Source organism: Haliaeetus leucocephalus, unplaced genomic scaffold (assembly GCF_000737465.1).
Source record: "Haliaeetus leucocephalus isolate CR32 unplaced genomic scaffold, Haliaeetus_leucocephalus-4.0 Scaffold536, whole genome shotgun sequence".
Taxonomy (NCBI): Eukaryota; Metazoa; Chordata; class Aves; order Accipitriformes; family Accipitridae; genus Haliaeetus; species Haliaeetus leucocephalus.
In genome coordinates this window covers 4,686,127-4,708,547 of record NW_010972972.1, presented here as the reverse complement: position 1 = coordinate 4,708,547, position 22,421 = coordinate 4,686,127, and the positions used below count along the sequence as shown (strand labels likewise).

The 22,421-nt window shown below is 44.0% G+C and overlaps 1 protein-coding gene across 1 annotated transcript in view; it reads right to left on the bottom strand.

The window, feature by feature from the left end:
* Window positions 1–22,183, bottom strand: part of GUCY2F (guanylate cyclase 2F, retinal) — a 46,400-nt gene extending 24,217 nt beyond the window's left edge. The window contains exons 1-13 of the mRNA XM_010576748.1: window positions 21,445–22,183; window positions 19,409–19,710; window positions 17,541–17,895; window positions 12,948–13,032; window positions 9,647–9,743; window positions 8,820–8,954; window positions 7,900–7,980; window positions 6,714–6,890; window positions 5,644–5,800; window positions 4,191–4,340; window positions 1,911–2,059; window positions 496–659; window positions 20–212 (exon numbers count right to left, since the gene is read on the bottom strand). Coding sequence (XP_010575050.1) covers window positions 20–212; window positions 496–659; window positions 1,911–2,059; window positions 4,191–4,340; window positions 5,644–5,800; window positions 6,714–6,890; window positions 7,900–7,980; window positions 8,820–8,954; window positions 9,647–9,743; window positions 12,948–13,032; window positions 17,541–17,895; window positions 19,409–19,710; window positions 21,445–22,183 — 2,784 coding nt within the window. The remainder of the gene's footprint in view (window positions 1–19; window positions 213–495; window positions 660–1,910; window positions 2,060–4,190; window positions 4,341–5,643; window positions 5,801–6,713; window positions 6,891–7,899; window positions 7,981–8,819; window positions 8,955–9,646; window positions 9,744–12,947; window positions 13,033–17,540; window positions 17,896–19,408; window positions 19,711–21,444) is intronic.
* Window positions 22,184–22,421: the final 238 nt, after the last annotated feature.

The window sequence follows — 22,421 nt, the reverse complement described above, 5'->3', positions numbered from 1 at the left end:
ATGCCCAGGTACACCTCACCTTGTAAACATCATGGTTTCCAAGAACAGCATCAAACAGCGTGTAAAGGTCATTCAGAAGGTCAACTACTTCAATGGGTTCACTGAGGGCTGAAATGGTTGTGAAGCCCACGATGTCACTGAAGTAGATGGTCACCTGGTCAAAATACTCCGGCTCCACAGTGCCACCAGTCTTGAGGGCTTCTGCCACTGATCTGAAATAACAACGCAAGCAAAGATGACAGGGCACAAACCCTTTTGTAGAATATGCCCAAGAGCTCAGACACTCTTGTCTTACTGTGCTCAGAAGATCTTCCACTAAATAGAAGGTTCTATATGGCTGTAAAAAGCATTAGTTAAAGTTTCTTACTTTGATTGCAAGAAGATTGCCAAAATTGGAGGTCAGCTCTGCAGTCTTTCTCACTTCTGGGGAACAGTTTTGTCCAGTCTAGCTATGGGTTGTATTTTTTTTTTACCATCTAAAGTACCAGTACTTACGGCGGGAGCATTTGTGACAGTAGTTTTTCTGTCTTCTGTTTTTCAATCTCTAGCTCTTCAGTCCGCTCCCTGATTAAATCCTCCAAGTTGCTTGAATACTGCTCAAGCATCCTGAGCATTGAGTCAATGATATTGGTCTTCTTCTCTTTGTTGATGGTTTTGAACTGGAAAATCAAACTGGAGAGTTAGTTCTCTATCGCATTACACCATTGTAGCACTCTAAGTTTGGAAAGGAACAAAAAGCAAACACTTATTTTAAAGGGACAATGCTAAAGACTGACTTTGTCAGCGGCAAGAGTTCAACAATAAAGGAAAAAGGCAAACTAGAGGGTGAATTTGCAACGATAACTATGGAAGATGGCCAGCAGCACGTTGCTCCTCTTTGAACTTTCAGGAAGGGTTAAGTGAAACACTACCTTCCATGAGATGACAAGACGTATGTGAGTTGTTATGGAGTCTTATCATGCTGCAAATTTGCACACTCATTTATCCCATGACTAATCTTTAGGGTACCTTGCAGCCATTTGCATTCAGTGGTGCAAATTTCAGGGCATTAGCAACACTTGCAAACTGCTTATGTATTACTGGTCTTAAATCCACCTTTGCACACTGGCATGTATGTGTACTGCCACCTCCCATCCCCGACTCCTCATTGAGTTGTGCTTTCTCCTCCTGACCTGAAGCTGAGCCTCTGGACCATTTGGATAATCTGTGGCTTCAGAAGCTGCCTTAGACTCAACAGTGGAGTCACAAGGGTGTAAAAATATTCATAGTTTCATAGAACTGAAAGGTAAAAATTATGGGTATTGGTTTATCTAGTTTGACCCTGTAAGAACTTAGCAACACTACTGCTGGATCAGACAAGAGGTTTATTTTGCCGGTACCTGTCCATGACACTGGCCAGTAACAGACGCCTGGGAAAGTTGTTCAACCAGGGCTCAGGTACAGTCATATTTCCCTGGGATATGCTCCCAGCCTCCACCAATGTGCAGTTCAGAGACCTCCTGTGCCAAACGTTGTATCTTTCTGTTTAACAGCCTTTGATGAATTTTTCTTTTAAATTAATCACCTTTTAAATACTTTAGAAGATCAAAAACCATACTGATCTGAAGATGCTATCATAATTTACAGATCTTTGATCTTCGTAAGACCTTCTGTGCAGGTACACTGCAAATGTGAAGACACCCAGCCCATGTCCCACCTGCTTCACACCCCATGGGGTGATACCATGGCAGCCCAAGTTCAGGACAAGGTGTAAGCCAGACACCACAACCCACAAAATAACCCAATAACAAAGGCAAGACTAGAGCTCTGCGACTTCTTTAATCATTATTTAAGGGCTCACTTAAAGAAAAAAAATGCACTTTACTGCCAAGTACAAACAAAGGATTGCACTTGCTGCTCTACTCACCGACCTTATGAAATACCTCCTCAAAGGTTGGACGTCGTTCAGGGGCTTCACTCCAGCACTGCTTCATTACTTGGATGCACTCCAGGGGGGCCAGCTCAGGGGCTATGTTTGGGCGGCACAGGGGAGGGGGTTTCTTCACTTTCTTTATAATTTCTGTGACAAAGAGAGGAATGGGAAGCATGTTGTGAGATGGAGGGTCTTGGTGGGGACAAAGGACATAGACATTTTCATCTGTCCCTTGCTCGCTCCTTCAGCCATCACTGTTATTCCTCAGCACCCAATGGCTGTGTCAAACGAAGCTGGGGGCTTCTGCTTTCCTCTGCCAGGAGTCTCTTGGAGGATTTAAAAGATAGGAGATTCATCTGCCTTCTTGTCCCTGGAGAACCTTGTTATGAGAAATAAAGTGGCTGGATGGGGGAAGGTTGTGTGACAAATGGATGCGTGAGCCTGCAGACCTGTATTTAATGAAATTGCTTCTGACTCCCTCCATTAGGATCTGCAGTCCTCTAAGGGAGCAGAGGGTTATGGTTGAGTCCAGACAAGAAGGATACCAGCCTCTGATGCTTCATTGTTAACTGGGAACCAGTGTGTGGGAGGTTGATGGGAATGGAGACAGTGGGAAGTATTTTAAGGGGGGGAGTTTGGGTTCAAAACAACGTCTGGGAAGTACTCCCTATCTAGAGATGAAATAAGACTAATAAGGAGCTGGGCTTGGGCTTTCAGACCCTGAGAAATCAGTCCTTGAATCTGCAGGTTTTAGATAAAACTGCACTACAGCGAAGGAGCGGAGCTGCAGGTTTTGTTGAAAGCTGAAGCACGGATGGGGAAGTGTGATGTCTGAACCCAACCCTGACTTCAATTTAGGTATTTCTTGGTAAGAATATCCTGGAGGAAATGTGGGTTTTGTAAGGTAGAACTGTATCTTCTTGCTTAAAAAAAAACCCAAAGCGATTGTACTTGAAGGTTTCATTTTGTGTAGTGGAGAGCAGTCAAATGGAGCGAAAACCACCCACTTTCTGGCAGGAGCCCTGCATTTCCACAGCTGTTACTGTGAGTACCCAAAGGTTTTCAGTGTTGACAGTTTACTTTAAAGCTCTTTGGCTCATCCCACCAGTCTCCACCAAATCAACTAAACAAAGCACCTGGCCCAAATATTTCCAGGGGCAGCCAAGGGGAAATGCCTTCCCCAGATGGTTTGAAAGTTGACGCCACAAGTGAAAGTTCCCTGAGGACTAGGACACAATGAGTAGAAATTCATCATTTTATCAGGTCAGGAGACTGGAGCGCACTACGTGCAACATTTGCTGGAGGTTCCCCATGGGGACTAGGTGGGGGGACACCTGCTAATTACATCATAGGCTACATCATGGGTCCAGCTCTGAATTACAGAGCAGGTTACATCACAACCATCATTGTCATTGCATTGCTGCAGCAGCTTGGGGGGCAGCAAGGTCAGGGCCCTATTTTTCCGGGTGCTGAACAGGCAGATACTAAATGGCCATACCCCGCTTGGTGACTGTCCAGCTTAAAACTTGAGAATGGTCCTTCACTGAAATCAGCTCTTTTTTGACTGTTCTCACCCCCTCCCTGTTCAAGTGCTTGTGACCTGACCCTGACTGCCATGTGTTTGCTCTACCTGTGCATGGACAACACGGTTTGAACTAATGAGAGTTGCACCATGAGCAGTTCCTAAGGAGTTCACCTATTTGCTGTTTCTGCTACAAGCCACCTTATATATGTCAGTTGGGTCATGATGTGTCACTTTGATCTCTGCTGAAGAGAGAACTTCTTTAAATGGGGAAGTAGTTAAGGAAAAATAGATGGGCAGATGCACAAACAGGATGCTAGCAAAGGGTCCAGCTCAAAAACCTCAACCCCATGACGTACATAAAAGGGCTGATGAGTGGGAATCAAAGGAGTTTGCAAGCTATGGGAAATTCTGCCACCAGATTTCACTCCACACCATGATGAAAAGTCAAAGTTTTGACAGGGAACTGGAGGTGCTGCAGGGATCTGACTGCTGGCCAGCTCTGAATCGTCTTGGGGGTACCCTGAACTCCGACCCCACTGATAGCAGTGCTGACTCATGTACCGCCACTGAGATCAGAACCACACATTTTGATGTTTATTATGGATGTTTTGTTGAAAACAGCCTTTTGTCACTGAGAAAGGTCATGAGATTGGGACATTATTTCCATACTAATGTTTTACTCAAGGGGCTTGGCCAGACGTCTTTTGAGCGCTCTGTGTGAAGCCTTAAAAATGTACTGAAATAGTTGCCTACCTTCAGCGGAGAGTTCTGACATGCAGTATGGTGGACCCCGAACAACCACTTCTTGTAGGATGATTGCAAAGCTGTAAATGTCCCCTTTGAATGTGCCTTTTCTGAGCGTATCTGGGTCCCTCAGTAACTCAGGAGCTGTCCACAGCAATTCTAAAAAAATCAAGAGCATCGCGTTTCTTACACTTGAGCTCAGACTGTTGCAAATTAAGTGCTTAAATGAACACTTCATTTCAGTCATTTGAGGAAAGCTTGGAACATAGTTCATTATTTACTGGATCAAGTCTTTTATTCCTTGTGATGTGCTAGAAATATTAAACTTCCGTGCTGACAAAAAATTGAATTTTCCAACTTTCACTCTACCTTTAAAAAAATATTTGCCATACTAACAATTTACATGCTAAAACACCAGCCTTAAACATCTACATAAGAAGTCTTTGCACCATTGCCAAAAGCGTTAACACCTTTTTTCTGTTTGAAAATATCACTCAGACAAAATGCTGGCACTGAAGCCTGGATTTCTTGTTACTGTTTCTGCTCTTTTACAAAGCAACAGTTAATAAAATATAATAAAATAGATTCTGTAGTTCTTCTTAGATGAAAATAGTTTCTGTAAAAGCAGCTTGTGGCAGTTTGAAGTACAATCAGTCTTTATAATCCAAGTTACCCTGGTAACTGTGCATTCTGAGTAATGGGAATAAGGAACGTTTCAGCTACTGCAATATATATAACTTTTGTAAGAGAGGAGAAAAGGTCTTCTGGCAACAGCCCTATCTGAGACACTGGAAATGTGTAGGAAACAAATCCTGTGACAGAGGGATCAAAATACTACATACTGCTTGAAACCAGGTTTCAAGAATAAACTGAGATACAAAAGGAACCCCAAGGCAATGGCCAGGTGAAAGAAATCCTGTCAAAGTCTCCAAACCTGATCCCATGAGATGCTGTCCCTAAGTGGTAGGTATGTCATGTGGCAGCCTTTGGTAACTGGCATGTAGAGGACCTATTTCAAAGAGACCTGTATCATCTTGTGTTCCAGATGGCTTAGTTTTACAAAACAAGGCTCTTTGCATTTGGGTTAACCTAAAATTTCAAATATGGGGTTGGGGCTAAGGATGTGAAGCCGTTTCCACCAGTCACAGAAATTCAAGATTGATCAGATTTCAGGGGCACTTAAATCCTTCTCCAACTACGACAAGCTTAAGTTCTGTCACTGCTTACAATAAAATCTTTTCTTCCTTACCATGACACCCTGCTATTCACTTCACTTTCAGGAATTCTGAAAAAATGTTGCTTATCCTTTCCTGTAAGAATGCATTGTGTACAGATAACCAGATATCATGAGATTGAGCACATAAATCCTTATGTGGCCACTGGTCTGCAATTGCATTAGGACAAGCATCTGTTAAATCAATGGACAAATATTTAAAAAAAAAAATTTCCTTATGGCACCTACCTTCTGGGGGTGGCTGAATATATGGGCATTTCTGTGCTTCTAAGAGCTCGTTATAACCATAGTCAGTGATCTTCAGCACAAACCGGCCATCCACAACACAGTTACGAGACTTGAGACGTCCATGGGCAAAATCTCGGTGATGCAAATACCTAATTCCCTGTGAAACACAGAAAAGATTGAGGCTGTTCCTTAAGAATTATATTATCTGTCAGCATTCAGAGACATCAAGCCAAATTGTCACCTGGGATGGCATCAAATACAGCATTGAGTCTATGTCAAATGCAGTGCTGATCAGCCCATGAAACTGTGGGAAAAATTCAGAAATGGATTAGGAACAAGAATTGGGCTATCTGCACCCTAAAGGAATACTGGAAAGGACTGGCAGCTTTAGGAACAGTCCGATGTCTCCCTCTGTAGCCCTAGGACTCTTTGCACTCAGAAGTTGTTAAGGGTTAAGAAGGTGGACAGAAGTGGTACCCAATGGTTTGGTCAAGGGAAACCATTAAGAGCTAGCTGCCCTTACCCAGCACCCTCAAGGAGGATCAGAAGGTGGATCATGGGCTTCAAGAATGGTTCTGGCAGTCTACCCTCTGTAGGCCACCTGTCCCAGATTGGTAGTTCACTGTTAGGGGATGGAAACACATGGGACATGATTGGAAGTGTGTGAACACTCTTCTAAAGTGACCACATGTGTAGCCATCCTGTGACAGGAGATGACTATGGTTTGGTTTCATGCTGGAGGCATGTCTGATTTATGACAAGGAAGGGCCTTTGGAAAGTATGAATTTGTCACAAAATTCATTGTTCTAGGTGATCAGTTCTAGCCTGATGTGTAGTTTTAATCTCTCATCCTGCTGCATGGATGTAGTCCTATTACCCAAAACAGTGCTTCTCTCAGATTATAACAACAAGAATAAGAGGTGTCCATTAAAGACCCTGTATACCGGTGTAATTACATTTACATTGGTTTTCCCTGCATTACTATAAAAATCCCAAAGTCACGGATGAAATAGCTATGTCAATATAGAAGTTACATGCAGGTCATGCCTCAGCAGGAGCACTGGATTTACTTTAATTAGATCCATCATGAGAGAGGACTTGAACATCCAGTCCAGTTTCATATCCTCGTTTCTCAGCAAGTCCTCCAGGCTTCCTCGGGAGCAGTATTCTGTCACTATGGCAAAGATGCCACAGTCAGCGAAAAAGCCCAGGAACAGATTCACATTTTCATGACGCAGATCTTTCATCTGAAACAAGATGGTGAATCACAGCAAGACCAAGTCAGCCAGACATCTGCTCAGAAGCTTCTTTATATCATTAGATGTCCTTCTCGTTCTCTACTCCCAGTCTTTCACACAAGGATGGGGAAGCAAACCTCTCTGCTGCTTACTTTCAGCTATCCCACACTCTTTTAAGCTCTGCTTTTCTTAGCCTATCCATTAAGACGAAGAAAACAAGACAGCAAAAGCAAACTGAACAGAAATTTGTTTTTCTTTAGACAAGCTGGATTGGATCTTTCACTAGGACAAAATGGCTTCTCTGGGGTAAACTGAGTTCAGCATGTGGAAACTTGCACCAGCTCTGGTCTCATCTGGAAAGCAGGACCATGCCTGGAGGATCCAAAGTCATCCATCAATGGTGCCTTTGGAGGCATGCCCTGGTAAATTTGTTATATTTATATGCATAAAAATGCCACTCCTACGTTAGCAGTAGCTGCCAACAACTAATGGCCTTGAATTTGGAAAATAAATGCATTTGCTTGTCATTTAGTAATAATAATAAAATGGAAGACTAAAAGGAAACTTCTAACAGGCACCCTAGCTGTAGACACAAAGCAAATCCCAGAGAAATGCACAACCATGCCTGTGCCGCACTGTCAACAAATAACACATGAAAATAGCTACCAGTGCATCATCGTGCCCCGACACAGGCAGGCGTGATTTCCTCCAAACCACTCTGCCTTTGCAGACAAGGTCACTCAGGGGACTCGTTGTACATTCAGCGTTGCCCCAGCTTTGAAGCGGCAGGTCCAGGGTGGGGTTTTGCCAGCTGCTGACTCTGACACATGCGTCAGTTTGTCAGATTGCAATCGTGCATGATCCATTCCACCAGATTTCACCAGGCAAGACTCAACTGACAGCCACGACGCGTGATTCAATGGATAAACAGGAGACAAGGAGAATAAAAATACCCCGCAGCTGCAAAAGTCCCCGGAGCAACCTTCCCTCCACGTGCCCCATCATCCCCAGTTCCTACCTTCCTCAAGATGCTGGTGGAGCTTTGCCGCAGATTGTGAACTGCTCCCGTCTCAATTTTTTTCAGCCATACCCAGTCTCCCTGTCCACAATACAGGTGGGTGAATGATAGAGCAAGTGTCTGAGCAACAGCTAACATGGGGACCTAGGTGTGAATTCCAGATCCTTGACTTTGCAAGTGGCTGGGGATTTTCAATGTTCTTGGCAGCATGTTCTTTCTATACTGCACCCAAACAAGAATATACACAGCAAACCCTCAAAAAATGGGGTGAGGCAGGACCTTCACCTGGATCAGAACTTCATACCTGGAAGGTGTATTAGTATCTGATAAACAATGATAAATTGATTAAAAAGGAAAGTAACTCTGTCCAGAGCTCTTCTCTGGCATTAATAATCCAGTTTATTTTGCTCCTTTTCAGGAAAAATTGCCATGCCATTTTTTCAAAAAGCTGTGTTTTCAGGAAAGAACCGATGGATGGGCTGAGTTTTCTTGGCCATTGCCTCTGCTTAAGCTCCATACAGTCCTATTGGCACAAAGGGGAATTTGATAGCCTTTATTCTATGTATTTGGATCCTGTCTTGTAAGAAAGGTCCTTATTGGAGATGTCAGTACCTAAAGGCTGTCTTGTAAGAAAAGTTCTTCTTGGTGCCTTTAGGCGGTGACTTCTCTAACAGGGACCAGACCTGGCAATGCTATATATGAATGTCGAATACCACCACCCCACATGACTCCAAGTGTCAGGGTGAGGACTGGGGTAAAGTCACCTTAAACACAGGTAAGTCCATGCTTGGGAGTAACTTATTTTCACCCTTAGGGTCCGTCAGCAGTGTCCCCATCCTGGGACCTATAGTACTGCAGCCCAAGACTTCCCTCACTTGAGCAGCTCAGTGAACCGAAGGCTGCACAAGGTTCCTACCTACCTCATACAAAGCCACGTTGGAGGTTTCATGGGTGGCAGCTGTGCTTTTCAAGGAAAAGGAGCGGGTTATGGATTTCAAGCTTCGGCCGTCGGCTGCTACGCTGTTTGCATCAGTCAGACTGTCCAAGGTCAGCCTCTGGAAGGCAAGAAAAACAGGTACAAGAGAGTTACTGCCTTTGGGTATAAACCTCCACTCCAGCTCTGCCTTGGGCCATACATTTCACCCATGCTAGCAACCTCCCCATCCTCCCAAACTTCCCATCTCACCTCTCTGAATACCTCTAAAAGGCTGTTTAGGCCTGGAAACACTACAGCGACACTTTAGGCGATGGAAATGCCATGTCTTAGGGGAGACACCAAAGGAGGCAGGAGTCTCTCCGAGCAAGGCACAGGGAAGTGTCTCCTCTGGCATCGACAAGAAGTCTGTATCTGTGCCCCCAGGAGAGCCCCAGCCCTGGGCAGGAGCCAGCACAGGCCAGGAATGGTTCCCATTAGGTAGTTTGGATGCAGACACTTTATTTTAGAGGCTAAGATGGATGTGGACTATGCTTTGCCATCCAACCTCAAGAACAAAGAATGAGCCCTGGCTGTTAGAATAAACACAACCAAGGGTACAATTTTACATCAGCATAACAGCTCTGACACTGCATGTGCATCTCATCCAAGACTCAAAACCACTCAGCATATTGGAAATTTTCTGACATGCAGGGGCAAATGAGGCATGGTGAGGGAAATGACTTCCCAGACCTTCATGTGTATGCGAATACCATACAGCAAACCTGTCTTCGAGGGTCCCACCAGATTACTTTCACGAGTGGAAGGACTTACCTTTTTATGTAGCTCTGGGTTGATGAAGACGATGTCATCCAAGGTCAGTATTATCTTGTTAGGTCCCCTGAAGAGCTGGCTGTTCAAGATACTGTGCCTGGGAGATTTGGAGAGCCACAGTTATCATTTTTAGGTAGGTAACCAATTTAACCACCATTGAGTCCCCTACATCTGGCTTCCCTGTAGCAAAGGAAAGTGAAGCATGTGGTGTGGCAGCAGGGATGGACATGGGTGAAAGCAGTAGACAAACCATGATGTCCTGACTTGGACTGAAAACCCCTCAGTCAAACAGCAAGGGTTATCCAATTCACAGACAGCAAAAGCTATAATCTCAAAGGGTCTCATCACAAATAGACATCTTGAGTCAATCTGGTTACAAATATGAATTGGATGTGTATGTAATGCATACTTTGTTTTGCTTGGTTTTAGTTTTCATATTCCAAATCATTCTCCATTAGGACAGAATAATAGTTTTTATTAGACCAGCCAATCTGGCTGGTAAGCAAACAGCTCTCAGCCACACCAGCCTTTCTTAGGGCCTGAAACTGAACCACAGGTAATTTATAAAAGCTACCTGGATGCAAGTCACCATCAAAATGTGCTGGCTGAATCTCTATATTGTAGCATGGTGCAGTATGAAGCACACAGCCAGATACCTCCTTGTAATGACCTCAAGCTTGTACAGAGGGAAAAGCTACAGGGGATGAGCAGTTTGGTGTGTGTGGTGTAGTGCAATGCGGCGTGGAGGTCTTGGAAGCAATATTGCTGAACCAGGGCTGTTCTTCTTGGTCAGGAGTAATTAGATCAAGAAGACTGTGCTGATTCAGATCTACTTCCAGGACCTGAGCCAGATGGGATGTCTATCACGCACTGTATAATACAGGACAAAAGTGCTTCTGGCATCTCCACAGGATGCTGCTGCCTGTTTTCCAAGGGGTGACTCTCTGCACTCCTTGATAGTCTACCAGATTTGCAGAATTGCTTCGGGCAAGAGAGAAAATTCAGTATAGTCATCAGACCAGCAAAGACGCTATTTGTTGCTTGACTGCATCCTGCTATTCGCCCAGCTTCTCTTGAATTTGCAAGGCAGAAGAGACCACAACAAGAAATGGTGCACTGTCAAGGACTACGTGTTCATGCGATAGTTCAAACAGGCTTACGTCCACTTCATGCAAATCAATACGAAATATTCCAGAGTTTCATTGTTAGTTTTTAGCTGGGATACATCTGACACTGATACCCACCACATGGCCGTTTTAGGGACTCAGGAAAGAGGCAGAAGTCACACCCCATCATTTTGAACCCACTATTTCAACGGATGTCAAGGTCTAACACTGAGCATAAAGCACACTATATCTATTAGACAGCCAAAACCTCACCAAGCAGGAACAGACAAGGGAAAGGAAAGCTCCCCCATTGCCCTCAATGTCACTTTTTTTGTTTAAGGAACTTTGTTTACACTACAGCAGATGTCTGATCTGCACACTCCTAAGACTTTTCCTGATGAGGTGGGCAATAGGATGCCTTTTGCTAACTGTACTGTAGAAGGAATCCACTTTGCAGAATATCCATAGATCACCATGTACCACTCCAGGCATTTTAGAAGAGCACAGACAGCTTTTTGGAGTTCAGAGGGAGCCTTGGCCATACGGCCACAGGCATCACCTAGGGTGATTTTTTATAATCTTTCTCTAACTGCTTTGTCCCAAGCCACCCAACTCAGCTTCACGCAAAAAGCTTATTATTTAAGTACTTTTCACCTTGCTCAGTCAACCATGTCCTCTCCCCCAGGCATGGAGGAAAGCACCCCTCTGCTGAAAGCAAAGCACAGAGAGTAGAGTGACTCATTAATTAAAGTCATGCAGCATATCCCTGGCAGAGCTAAGACCAGAGCTCCCACATTTGAACTCAGACCATGCTGTGGTTTAAATTTAGTTCCAGACATGCCCTTCCCTAACATAAATTGTCTGAGTCATGTTAGAATATTTTTTTTTTCCCCTTGCAGATGGCCATACATCTTTACTCATGACTGAGCCTTCCCAAGCACAGTCTGGTACTTGTGGAACAGCTTACAAGTAGAGTAGGCAGAAAGATTGTCTTTTATTTACGTAATTGTAAAGGTTGGTGGCCAAGGGCTTTAAAGTGCCAGTGGATGGAGGCAACCTCCTCAGTGCCTGCAATTATAAGGTATCAGAAGCAGCTGTGTGTTATAAGTAGGGGAACTGTTTGGAGTGTTGCTTGCTGGGTGGCCTTATGTCATCTGGGTTTGGAGGGATGATTCAGTAGTGGAGAGAAAACATGTTTTGGGATGATTTGAGAGGCAGAGCTGGATGGGAAAATCCAGGAACCCTGCTCTGCTGAACTCATTGCTTTTAAGTAAATATGTCTTCTAATTTCAGTCAAATTTCACTCTAATTTCAGCCATGCACCATGTAGACATTAATAATGAGAGACAGATTACTCCAGGGGCCAGTTTGGAGCAGATTACCTTATCTTATGGCCATAGTGTCCTTGCCAAAGAGCAACCAACCCATAGCTCCTGGACCACCCAGTCCATGCTGCCTTGGGTCCACCTTGGATATAGAGTCGGGATGCAAGTGTGACCTATGCAATTGTTGGAAACTGTCATTTCCCCAGCAGACTACTTAGTTTGCCCCAAAGATCCCATGCCCAGACTAATATATACACAACATTAATGATCAGGGAGCTGGACTCTAGTTCAAAACAGGGAGTGAATCTGCTTGGTAATAAAGACGTATCCTAAGTAATTGCTCCGAACCCTCTCGCAGAGATATTCTCTCTCTCTCTCTTTAGTACATGGAGAAAGTAAAGAGGGTCAGCCTAGGTGCTTCATAGGAAACATGATTGTATCAGGGACAGAAATCCAGGGAAGAATGATCTGGAATAAGAAAAAAGACATTTAACATGGCAGCCCACTCAGTCTCCACTGTGATGTTTTTAAAGAAGATTCCTGTCATTGGTTTATACGGCACACTTTGCACTTCTAGAGTGATAATCAACTTCCTAATGTTTCAGAGCCATCATCCAGCTAGTCCTTCCAGCAACAGAGTGCAACGTTCTTCCAAACCTGGACTGGATTAAGGGTAAAATGGTTTCTCCTGAGACTGCAGACCCAATGCCTGCAGTGCTCAAGCCACTTAGTGAAGAGATATGTGGCTGGAGACCAAAGACCACAATCAAACCTGCTATGTGTTCACATGGTCTAAACCGCTGGCTAAAGTGCGAGTCTCCCACAGATGCTAAAAGTGGCACCAAATCTAATACGTACTCCAGTTCTCACCTGATGAGAGAAGCCAGGCCCACAGCACAAAGCACAAGGGCAAATATCAACATTGCTCCCAAAATCATGACTGTAGGTTCAATCCCTGTGCAGAGAGGGGAAAAGAATCAGTGAATTAGAAAATCCCTTTGATTTAGGCAATAATATTAAAAATATTGATATCAGACCATTAGATTACAAAGTGAAATATTCAGCCAGGAGAATGCTAGAAGGCAATTTTTATGAAATGTTAATTTGTCAATACACAAATACTTACTGACTTTATTTACATGAAACTGCAACTACTTTAATTATTTATTTCCTTGCACTTTTTTTTCTATACCAGACCCAGGGCCCTGGATCAGTGGAAAATTAGTTTTTCTTCAAGTAAATAAAGATTGGACTCACAGGGAAGTATTAATTTTTAGAGGCAGCTTTTGCAAAGTTCATAACTTTTGAACATTTGACCCTCATCTCTCCAGGAACTGAAACGCTGTAAAATCTTTATCATGTGGTACCAAACTGACGGCCAGCGTGAGTCACCAGCCCATCTGGGAATTTTCCTTCCCTGCTACAGATTTCTAATGCTGAGAAGAGCAGAAGACAAGAAGAAGGTGGTTGATGTTTTCCTCAACGGGCCCATCAACAGGAAGTACTGGAACCAGATACTTTGCTTATAAGTGTCTGCTAGAGAGCTAAGGAAAGCTGACATGAGTGGATAAGCTAAATTCCAGTGGGAACCATCTGCTGGCTCTGTCTCTTGTGTCTTCTGTTTTCTTCTAATTTATTCTCTCTGTATTCAGAGATCCTTAAACACAAACAAGCAGGGAGAAATTTAGGTTGTTAAAAGGTTCATAACTCTGTCATGCTTGCACCTAAATCACAGGCCTTTTTGCAAGCACTGAAACCTAGAGCTTCCCAGTGAAAGCTGCAGGCATTTTTGAAAATTGGTGTTCTTTTCAGGAAAAGACAAAGCATTTTAGCTGAGATTTTCCTGCTGGCTTTGGACTTCATTTCTGCTTCAGCCCAGGGCCCCAGTCCCTGATTGATCTTACAGATACCCTAGCACAGGTTGCCCAGAGAAGTTGTAGATGCTCCACCCCTGGAAGTGTTCAAGGTCAGGTTTGGCAGGGCTTTGAGCTACCTGGTCTAGTGGGGGGTTGGACTAGATGGCGGGGGTGGACTTGACGACCTTGAAAGGTTCCTTCCAACCCAAACTATTCTATGATTCTAGTGAAAGATGTCCCTGCCCATGGCAGGGGGCTTGGACTTGATCTTTGAAGATCCCTTCCAACCCAAACCATTCTGTGATTCTATGATACTACGATTCTGTATAAGAAGTCACTAGGCTTTCATGCTCCAGCCTGGAACTAGCCCTGTCCACCTCCATCTGAGAAGAAATACGGGCACAGTAGAGTGGATGCTTCACACCCATTTCTCCACCTCGCAGACAGTGTGGATGTAGACCAAGGTTTTACTTCACCAAAGTGCAATGGAGACACAGCCAGCTTTCTCCAGGAGGTGCTCACCTTGAAAACAGGAATGAGCAAGACCTCACCAAGCTGGCCTGGAGGACACGGTTTGTTCTTCACACATGGACAAAGTCAGAGTGTTGCGGTCTTCATAAGAGCAAATGACAGCAACCCAATGTTCATCCCTAGGGGGCAAGGGAGCTGCCAAACATGTGTTCTCCTCCAGAAGGACTGGTGTGAGTGTGGAGCCAGAACACATCCCATAAAGGTCTTGCACAATGCTAAATCCATGGAAAAGGAAGGACTGGATCAGCTTAGAAGCAGATTTGCAGGAGACCTAGTGCCCTGGGGCTGTGTTTGTTGCTATGAAACTTGTTATTAAAGACAGAATAAGCTTTAAATAGCCCTGTCACAGCGGCATGGGTTGGTTTTCTTGCTGGACAAATGAGAAAATGCCTCCTGGACAAACCAGAGATGAAGTGTAGGGGTATGAAAGTCCCATCTCACATCTCTGCATGGCCTTCTAACATTTTCAGAGAGAATCTGTAACCCAGACCACAATGTGCTAGGAATAATGTGGAGTTTGTTAATGCTCTGTTCTGTATTCAGTCAGGGGTTTTTTTTGCTGGTGCTGTCTCCTAAGCTTCCTCAGGTAGCCCCCAGAGACTCTGCTGTCTGAATAAATCTCCTTTGAGAAAGCACCTCAGAGAAATTCTTTTGCTTATTACCATTACATTTTATAACCCAAAACTGCTTGGCCATACTTCAGAGGACCCTAAGGTAATATGGTACTTGAAAGGGGGTGCAGAAAACCAAGGAACAGCAAAGGGTCTCTCCCTGATCATGTCCTTTGCTTGAAGTAGGGGCACAGTTACACATCACATGAGGACTCTTCCACAGGTGGAAAACATCCAAATCCAATTTCATTCACTGAAGCAGCATCTGATAAGCTGAGAGCAAGAGCTGGTCGGAGCACAAAATTCACTGGGGTGAACAAGAGACAGTAAAAAGACAAGAGAAGTAAAAAATTAACACCCAGATAAACAAACCCTAAGGAATAGGAGATAGGGAAAGCAATACCAAAGACCAGAGCACTCATGTCACTGATGGATGGGCCATTGCATGAAGGATGCAAAGCCTTGAGGAAGCTCAACCAGAACTTTATAACTAATCAGAAGTGAAAGCAAGGTTATCACGGACTCCTGGGAAAGGGCAAACTTATGGCATACTTGGGGGGACGTGGGATTGTGTTAAACTCATTAGTGGATGTTTTAATGGGACTGTGGGAGTATGTGAAACTTCTTATGGGACAAAAATGGGGAAAGGGAGGGATGGGGGTGGGGATGCTCGAGTATGGGATACTAGAGACGATGGAGATGCTGGTCACACATAAGCATGTTGTGCATTTTTCCAGCCAAATGCTGCACCTGATCATTGCAATCTGTCCTACCTTCTGCTTAGCCCCTATTCCTAATTTTTTTTTTCCTGGGTTAGTGTGCTCTCTGCCTGTGTGTGACATTTGTAGACTTCCCATCAACTTAACCAACACGTAAGATAAGAAGTCCTGGAGCCTGCAACCTATGAGAGACCACAAGTCTGGAGACGAGCTGCTGCAAAGACCAAAGGATTTGAGAGCTGGCTATGGGGGAATTACACATTTGGACCATCTACCAGAGGATGCATTTGTATGTGTGCAGGAGCTGGGGTTGTGAGATCTTACAGCAAGCTTGGAGCCTGATTAAGTGGTGCATAAGAACAGGATCAAGCCATTTGTGTTGTCCATGTCTCGGCAATGCTGGTTGTGGGTAACAGTGCCTGTAAATACATTGCTCTCCTGTGGGTGACTGGCTATGTCTGCAGTGTGTGTGTACGTGTACTGGGAATACCTGCTCAGCCCCACTCCTGGTGGACCTGGGGTCAGGCACCACAGCAGCCTGGCAGCTTCACATCCAACCCCACTCCAACCCTAACTTCATACAAAAGCCACGCTGAGGCCTGGATTTAATTCTAGTCATAAAATTCAGTCTCTGAAATATTAGTAATAATAATAAATTACCCCTTCACTGACAAGTGCCTAGAGCTTTATGCTTTTCTAAGGTGTGAACATAAAAAGTGATCGCTCTAAAAATCAGTGGGGTTTTTCCATAGACTGCAATGGGATGCTAAATTGCTACACCATTCCTAGTAGCAGTGCAAAATTAGATGTATGGTAGCATTATATTTGTCTCTTCTATAGCTTGCCAGCTGCTGTAAGATCAGTTTATCTCCAATTTCCATAGAGCGACACTGATTTAAACCAGGTATGGCTGAGCCAAGGGGAATGTTTTTCTCAGCTGCTGAATGAAATATTCTGTAGATGTGGTTAATTTTGTCTGTTTAAGTCATATCCTGGAGCAGTAGGAGTAAATGCTTGGTATTATAAGTAAATATGTCAAGTGGAGGCTAAGTATCCTGCCCGGAGATTTTGGTTTCCCTGCAGACTTTAAAACTGCACCACAGTTGCCTCAAATTAAAAATAATAAGTAAAACCAGCACCTAGTCTCGCAAACCCAGGAAGCAGTATAGATATCTCTGCCCCTAAGTCTTCAGTTACCACCTCTGTTGTCTACAGTAACGCAGATTATTTTGAGTAATGATTATCATCTTTTCTTGATGAGGTGAGCTCTGATGATCCTTAAAGCTGCACAGCTAACTGCATAGAGAAGCTGGGGTTAACCAGGAGAGAAGGTGAGAGCATCTGCTGCTGTGCAGCTCTCTCAGGCTGTCTTCAACGCAAATCCTCTTAGTGCCCTGTCCCTCAGAAGGACACGGACACGGTGCTGGCTGGAGCCTCTGGCATATATTGATTGCTATCACAATAGGCAGATGTTGAGTGTTAGACCAGGAAAACTCTTTCCAGCACACAACAGTGGCAACAACCTTATTGACCTAACAAGAAATAAAAAGAGTCTTGTGTATCAATAGTGGGATCTCTGTATAGGGCTCCCATTACAAAGAGCACCACGACTGGTCATATTTATAGGAATTTCTTGAGTTTAACGTTTTCTCTTTGGGGTGCTGTCCCCTGGAGTAAGAAAAAAGATGAAATAAATAAAAAGCATGAACCCAATGCCATTTGACCCTGTTTTTTTGTCTTTCTTACCTCCAGTGCAGAGAACATCTGGATCAAACCAACAGCTGGAGTCTGGTTTGGGTGGAGCTCCACTGGGAAAGTGGATGGCCCGGCCTAGGGCTTTCACAGAGTCTGAAGACATGTCCAGCAAGTGGGTCGGGAAGAGCTGGTTCCCACGACCGTCTGTGTCCAGTATCACGTAGTTGCTCAGCCCCTTCCCACAGTTGTCCGTCTCTACACGGTGACTAAATCCAGGGAAACTGAAGTTTTTTGTGTGCTCAGCTATGTTAGCTCCCAAGATTCTGACTCCTTTCCTTCGAGCACTGTCTATAGCCATTGCCATGAAGTAAATGGCATCATAGATTGTTCCAAAAAGTGGAGAAACCTAGAAATACAGGAGAAATTGAGGTCAGGATATACTGCTGTCAACCTCTGGTTGTCTGTCTAATGTCCCACTGGCTAAGCTGTAAACTCAAGAACTGAGACACTTGAGCATTAAGGCTCATGGGATAATGGGTTTGAAGAATCTTAGATCAAAGGTAGCTCTGGATTGATATGTGTGATCTTGAATATCTGTCTTTTCTTATGGTTGCTTCCCAAAATACAATTTCAAAATATTTTTAAAACCATGTAAAATTGCTTCAACATGGGAGGAGCCAAGACTCTGAGCCTGATGTTCAGCTGGCATTTTATCACAACCTGCCTCAAAGCACTGTGCTGAAACATCTACCAAAGATAGAACATCGAAGTCAGAGGCTTGCCTCCTTACCAGGTAGGAAAAGTGTCATGCCCAAAGGATCCATCCTTTTTGTCAGAACATTGTTTATTCCTAAGATGTAAAAGTCACAAAGCAGAGCCACAGCAAACTCATTCTTTGAGGCACCAGAGCCTTTTCTCCTTGCATTTCTCCCTTCTGTGCCTGACCTGATTTAGGAACCTATAACTTTCCCCTCCCCTAAAAACAGAGGTGGTGGCTTTTGCAATCACATGGTCATTCGCAGTTGGTAAATGAAGAGAGATTATACACTTGTGATAAAATGAGGAGTGCTGTTGGGAGCCATAGAATTTGACATCTGTGGTGGGATTCATTGATCAGATGTAGACACCTACAGTGAAGAACGCTACAGTCAATATAGTCAACCTGGGCTCTCATTACGGTGAAGGGAAAGAAATGAATGCTTTCAAGGCATGATTCACCTTCTAAAGTAGATATCCATGCAGATCAGATAAATCATGCCTTAAAAGTACTTATAATTTTTTGAAAGATCATAGTGAGATTTGAAGATTAGCTCAGCTGAATCCTGCATCTCTTCACCCGCATGACAGATTCCCCAGTTCTTCTTGTAATGTTTACAAGGTAGCAACTGATTTGTTTTTTTGTAGGCTACTGGTGACATTTAGATAACTGCGCCGACAAAGAATAACTTTGACTATAGTGCTAGGAAGAATGAGGCAGCAATGATTCTAAGCATTTCCTTCTAGAAGCATCCAGTATTTCATTTGTCTGTCGCATCCCCCCAGATTGTCAGGTGTGTGGACATCTTATTTTGGTGCCTTACAAACTCCGTGGACTTTAACCACCTTAGGAGACACCTTTTCAGCTTGGGCCTATTGCAGTTAGCACATGCAAACCAAATCTCAGAGCCTCAGAGACAACCCTTTTCTCTTGAATTCCCAGCATGGTCTTGCAGTTGAACAAACTGAATTAGATTGCCAGACATCCAGGAGAAATATTCTTTCCAAACGAATGCAGACTACATCCAACTTTCACCATAATTTCCTCAAAATAAAAGCATACAGTCTGGGTTGTCTCTCACCTGTACTTTCTTTATAACTATTTCTTGTCTCATGTCTCCCATTACCTGGTCCCAGAAAAGCCTGAGAGAAAGAATATTTACCTGGGTGTCTTCCAAATCCATGGTAATTTCACCTCTTTCTTTAGCTTCCCTGAATGATTCATAGAAAGTCCTTTCTCCAGACTCCAGTGTGACAGTCAACACAGCATCGTATGCTTCCTGGAGCTTGCTGTCATTATCAAAGATGTTGAATGAGTTGTTTTGGTAAGGAAGATTGTACAGTAAAGTGTCATATGGAACAAAGACGTATCTTCCATCTGCTAGTCCCATTTCCAGAGCTTTTGTGAGTAAGGTGGCTTGTTCCTCCCCGCCAATGAGCACAGAATGCATGCACAGGAGGATAACTGAAACACAAGGATGGCAGACAGTGTTGTTAATCCATTTGGGGGTTTCAACACAAAATAGCTCCCTCCTCCCCAATAAAAGACCTGTCTGAACTGCTGTATCAGGTCAGACACTAGTGGTCCCCTACCAATGTTATGTGCTGAGGAAGTTGGGAGCTACACCAATTTTGTTCAACCTCTGGAGGTCTGCAACATCTAGCAAAGGAAGCTGTAAACATTACCCATTCCTGCAGCCATACAGAAGGAGGAATGGAGAGAAATTTTGACAAAAGTGAGGCATGGGCTAACATGATGGGTAGTCACGGTCATTGCTGTCATTGACTGAGAGACATGAGCTTTCCCTTCGTGTGCCCTGTGCTGACAGACATCACACAGTCGTTAGCAGTGCCCAAGCTCCACCCATTCACCCTGTCACCATATATACAGATTTTATGTTGGGCACTGTGTTGTGTTTCAATATCTGGTCCATGCTTGGCCATCACAGAGTCTGTGTCTTTGCCTGCAAAATGCCATAGGGCCAATGTCCCCCTGTCTGGTGGGGAGATCTGAAATACAGGTATGTCTGTTTAGCAGGCTTTCCACAGCGCTCGCTGGCCCTTCGTGAAAGGAAGCACTCCTGATCTTTCATCCAAGACAGCATTTCAAAACTCAGTCAGTGAGAGGAGCAAAGTAGGGCAATGATGGGAAGGAAAATTGCAAAGAAAACCTGCATGCTACTAAATCAGGAGGGAGCAAGGTCTCTAGCATAGCTGTGTTTTCTCCTTGGGAGAAAGAGTATCCGTGGCAAAGTAGAAGCTGAAATGAACAAGATCATTTTCAGGTTGCTGAATTACACGAAAGAAATGGGTACTCCTAGGCAGTGATTCATCCCATACTATAACACGGAGCTTAAGCTGGTCAGATGAATGATGTTTGAAGAGGGACTGGTTCTCTCCATTGATTATGAAAGGAGCCCGTCATTTCTAACTCACATGGAGAGCTGTGATGGTGATGAAATGAACCCACCCAAGGTGGATTTGGTCACAAGCGTAGATTTGAGCACTGATAAAACTGGCAGTTAGAGAGCATCTTGCTACCCTTGTTAGTCTTTGGCATAAAAGTCAAAGTCTCAGCTACAATGCATCCTCATCTGGATTCACAGTGCTGACTGCAGAGGTGTACATCCAGGATCAGAGATCCATCACAGAATTCCTAACAAGGCTCTGAACCAGAAGAACATTACTTTTTTCCCACATTTTCTCAAGAGAAAAAAGATCATTCTTTACTACGTGCTGTACATCAGTAAGAGCCCTTCCACTGCTTTAGTATGTGGTGTATAACACTGGATTTCACTTCTGATACCTTCATGGAACACAGGTAGCAAGGGCACAGCATCAAAGCATGAGATTTTTGATAATCTATAATCCAAACCACCATAAATATAAAACCTTCCTATAAGCACCTCTTTACACTTGACAGGGTCGAGAACAGACACCCATCTACTAAATATTATTTTTTCAGACAAGCTGGACCCAATCTTTCATGTTGTAGAAGACTATTTTGTCCTATCTCCATCACATACAAAATGCACAGCATTCTTTTATGTGAAGCCCTGGCTCCATTAGGGTCAGAGATAATATTCTGCTTGACTTAAATTACTTCCAAATTTCATTCTCTATGTTATGCTTATTGGATAACAACGCAGTCCTACCCTGGAGAAAAGAAAAATAAAGGAATGAGACTCAAAGCACTTACTTCTGATGCCATCAACTTCTTTAATCTCATTCCAGGTGTCTTCAATGCCCTTTTCTCCTTTACGCATGGGTGTAACAATACCTACAGGAAGCCCCTGGTTCCTGAGTGCACTTGCTAACTTGTTGGCCGTGTCCATCCAAATATCCTCATTGGAAGCAATGATGCCAACATGAGCCCAGTTAAAATATTTCATTATTGTAAACAAAACTCGGGTTGGAGAGGGCAGAGTCCTTGCAAATGTAGGGTGGTAGATGGTGGAATCCAGTTTATAATTGATACACATCCATGAGAAGATGGCTTTATTCCAGTTTTCCCCTAAAAGTGTAGCCACCTCACAGAAGCCAGGGTTCAGAGGGCCTATGAAAGCTGAGGAAAGCTTTCCAAAGTTAATGAATCTAACCAGAGCTCTTGATGTCTCACATTCTTCTTGCAGGACCACATAATCCAGCCTCTGGCCAAGATCTAGTGAAGGATCTTTACTTATTCGTCCCACTGCTAACCTGGCAGCCACGTGGGGAAAGGCTTTGGAAAAGAAGGGGTCACAGTTCCAGGGTCCGAGCAGTCCAATTTTAAAAACAGAACAATATGCTGGAGAGCAAAGTAGGATTATTCCCAACAGCAGCCACCAGGGAGCCTGGAAAAATGTCTTGAATAAATTTCCAGTGTTGAACTGATGCAATCTAATGTGCCTTGACAGCACCCAGAACAAGCTGTTAGGACGCAGCAGGAGAAATGACATTGTTTTAGAGGTGGGTAGGTCTGCGCCGAGTTCTTCAGGAAGCCAGGCAGTGCATCACCAGCTGCTGGAAGAAAAGTAGATTACATTTGCCTTCCTGTATACGTATTTGTTCAGCACATGTAGCTCCAGCTGAGTCAGCCCAAATTACACAACGGTTCTCAAGGTGCAAGTGTATGAGGTGCCAAAACCCTGCACAGACACATGGACATGCACCACACAAGCCACTGCACCATGCAGA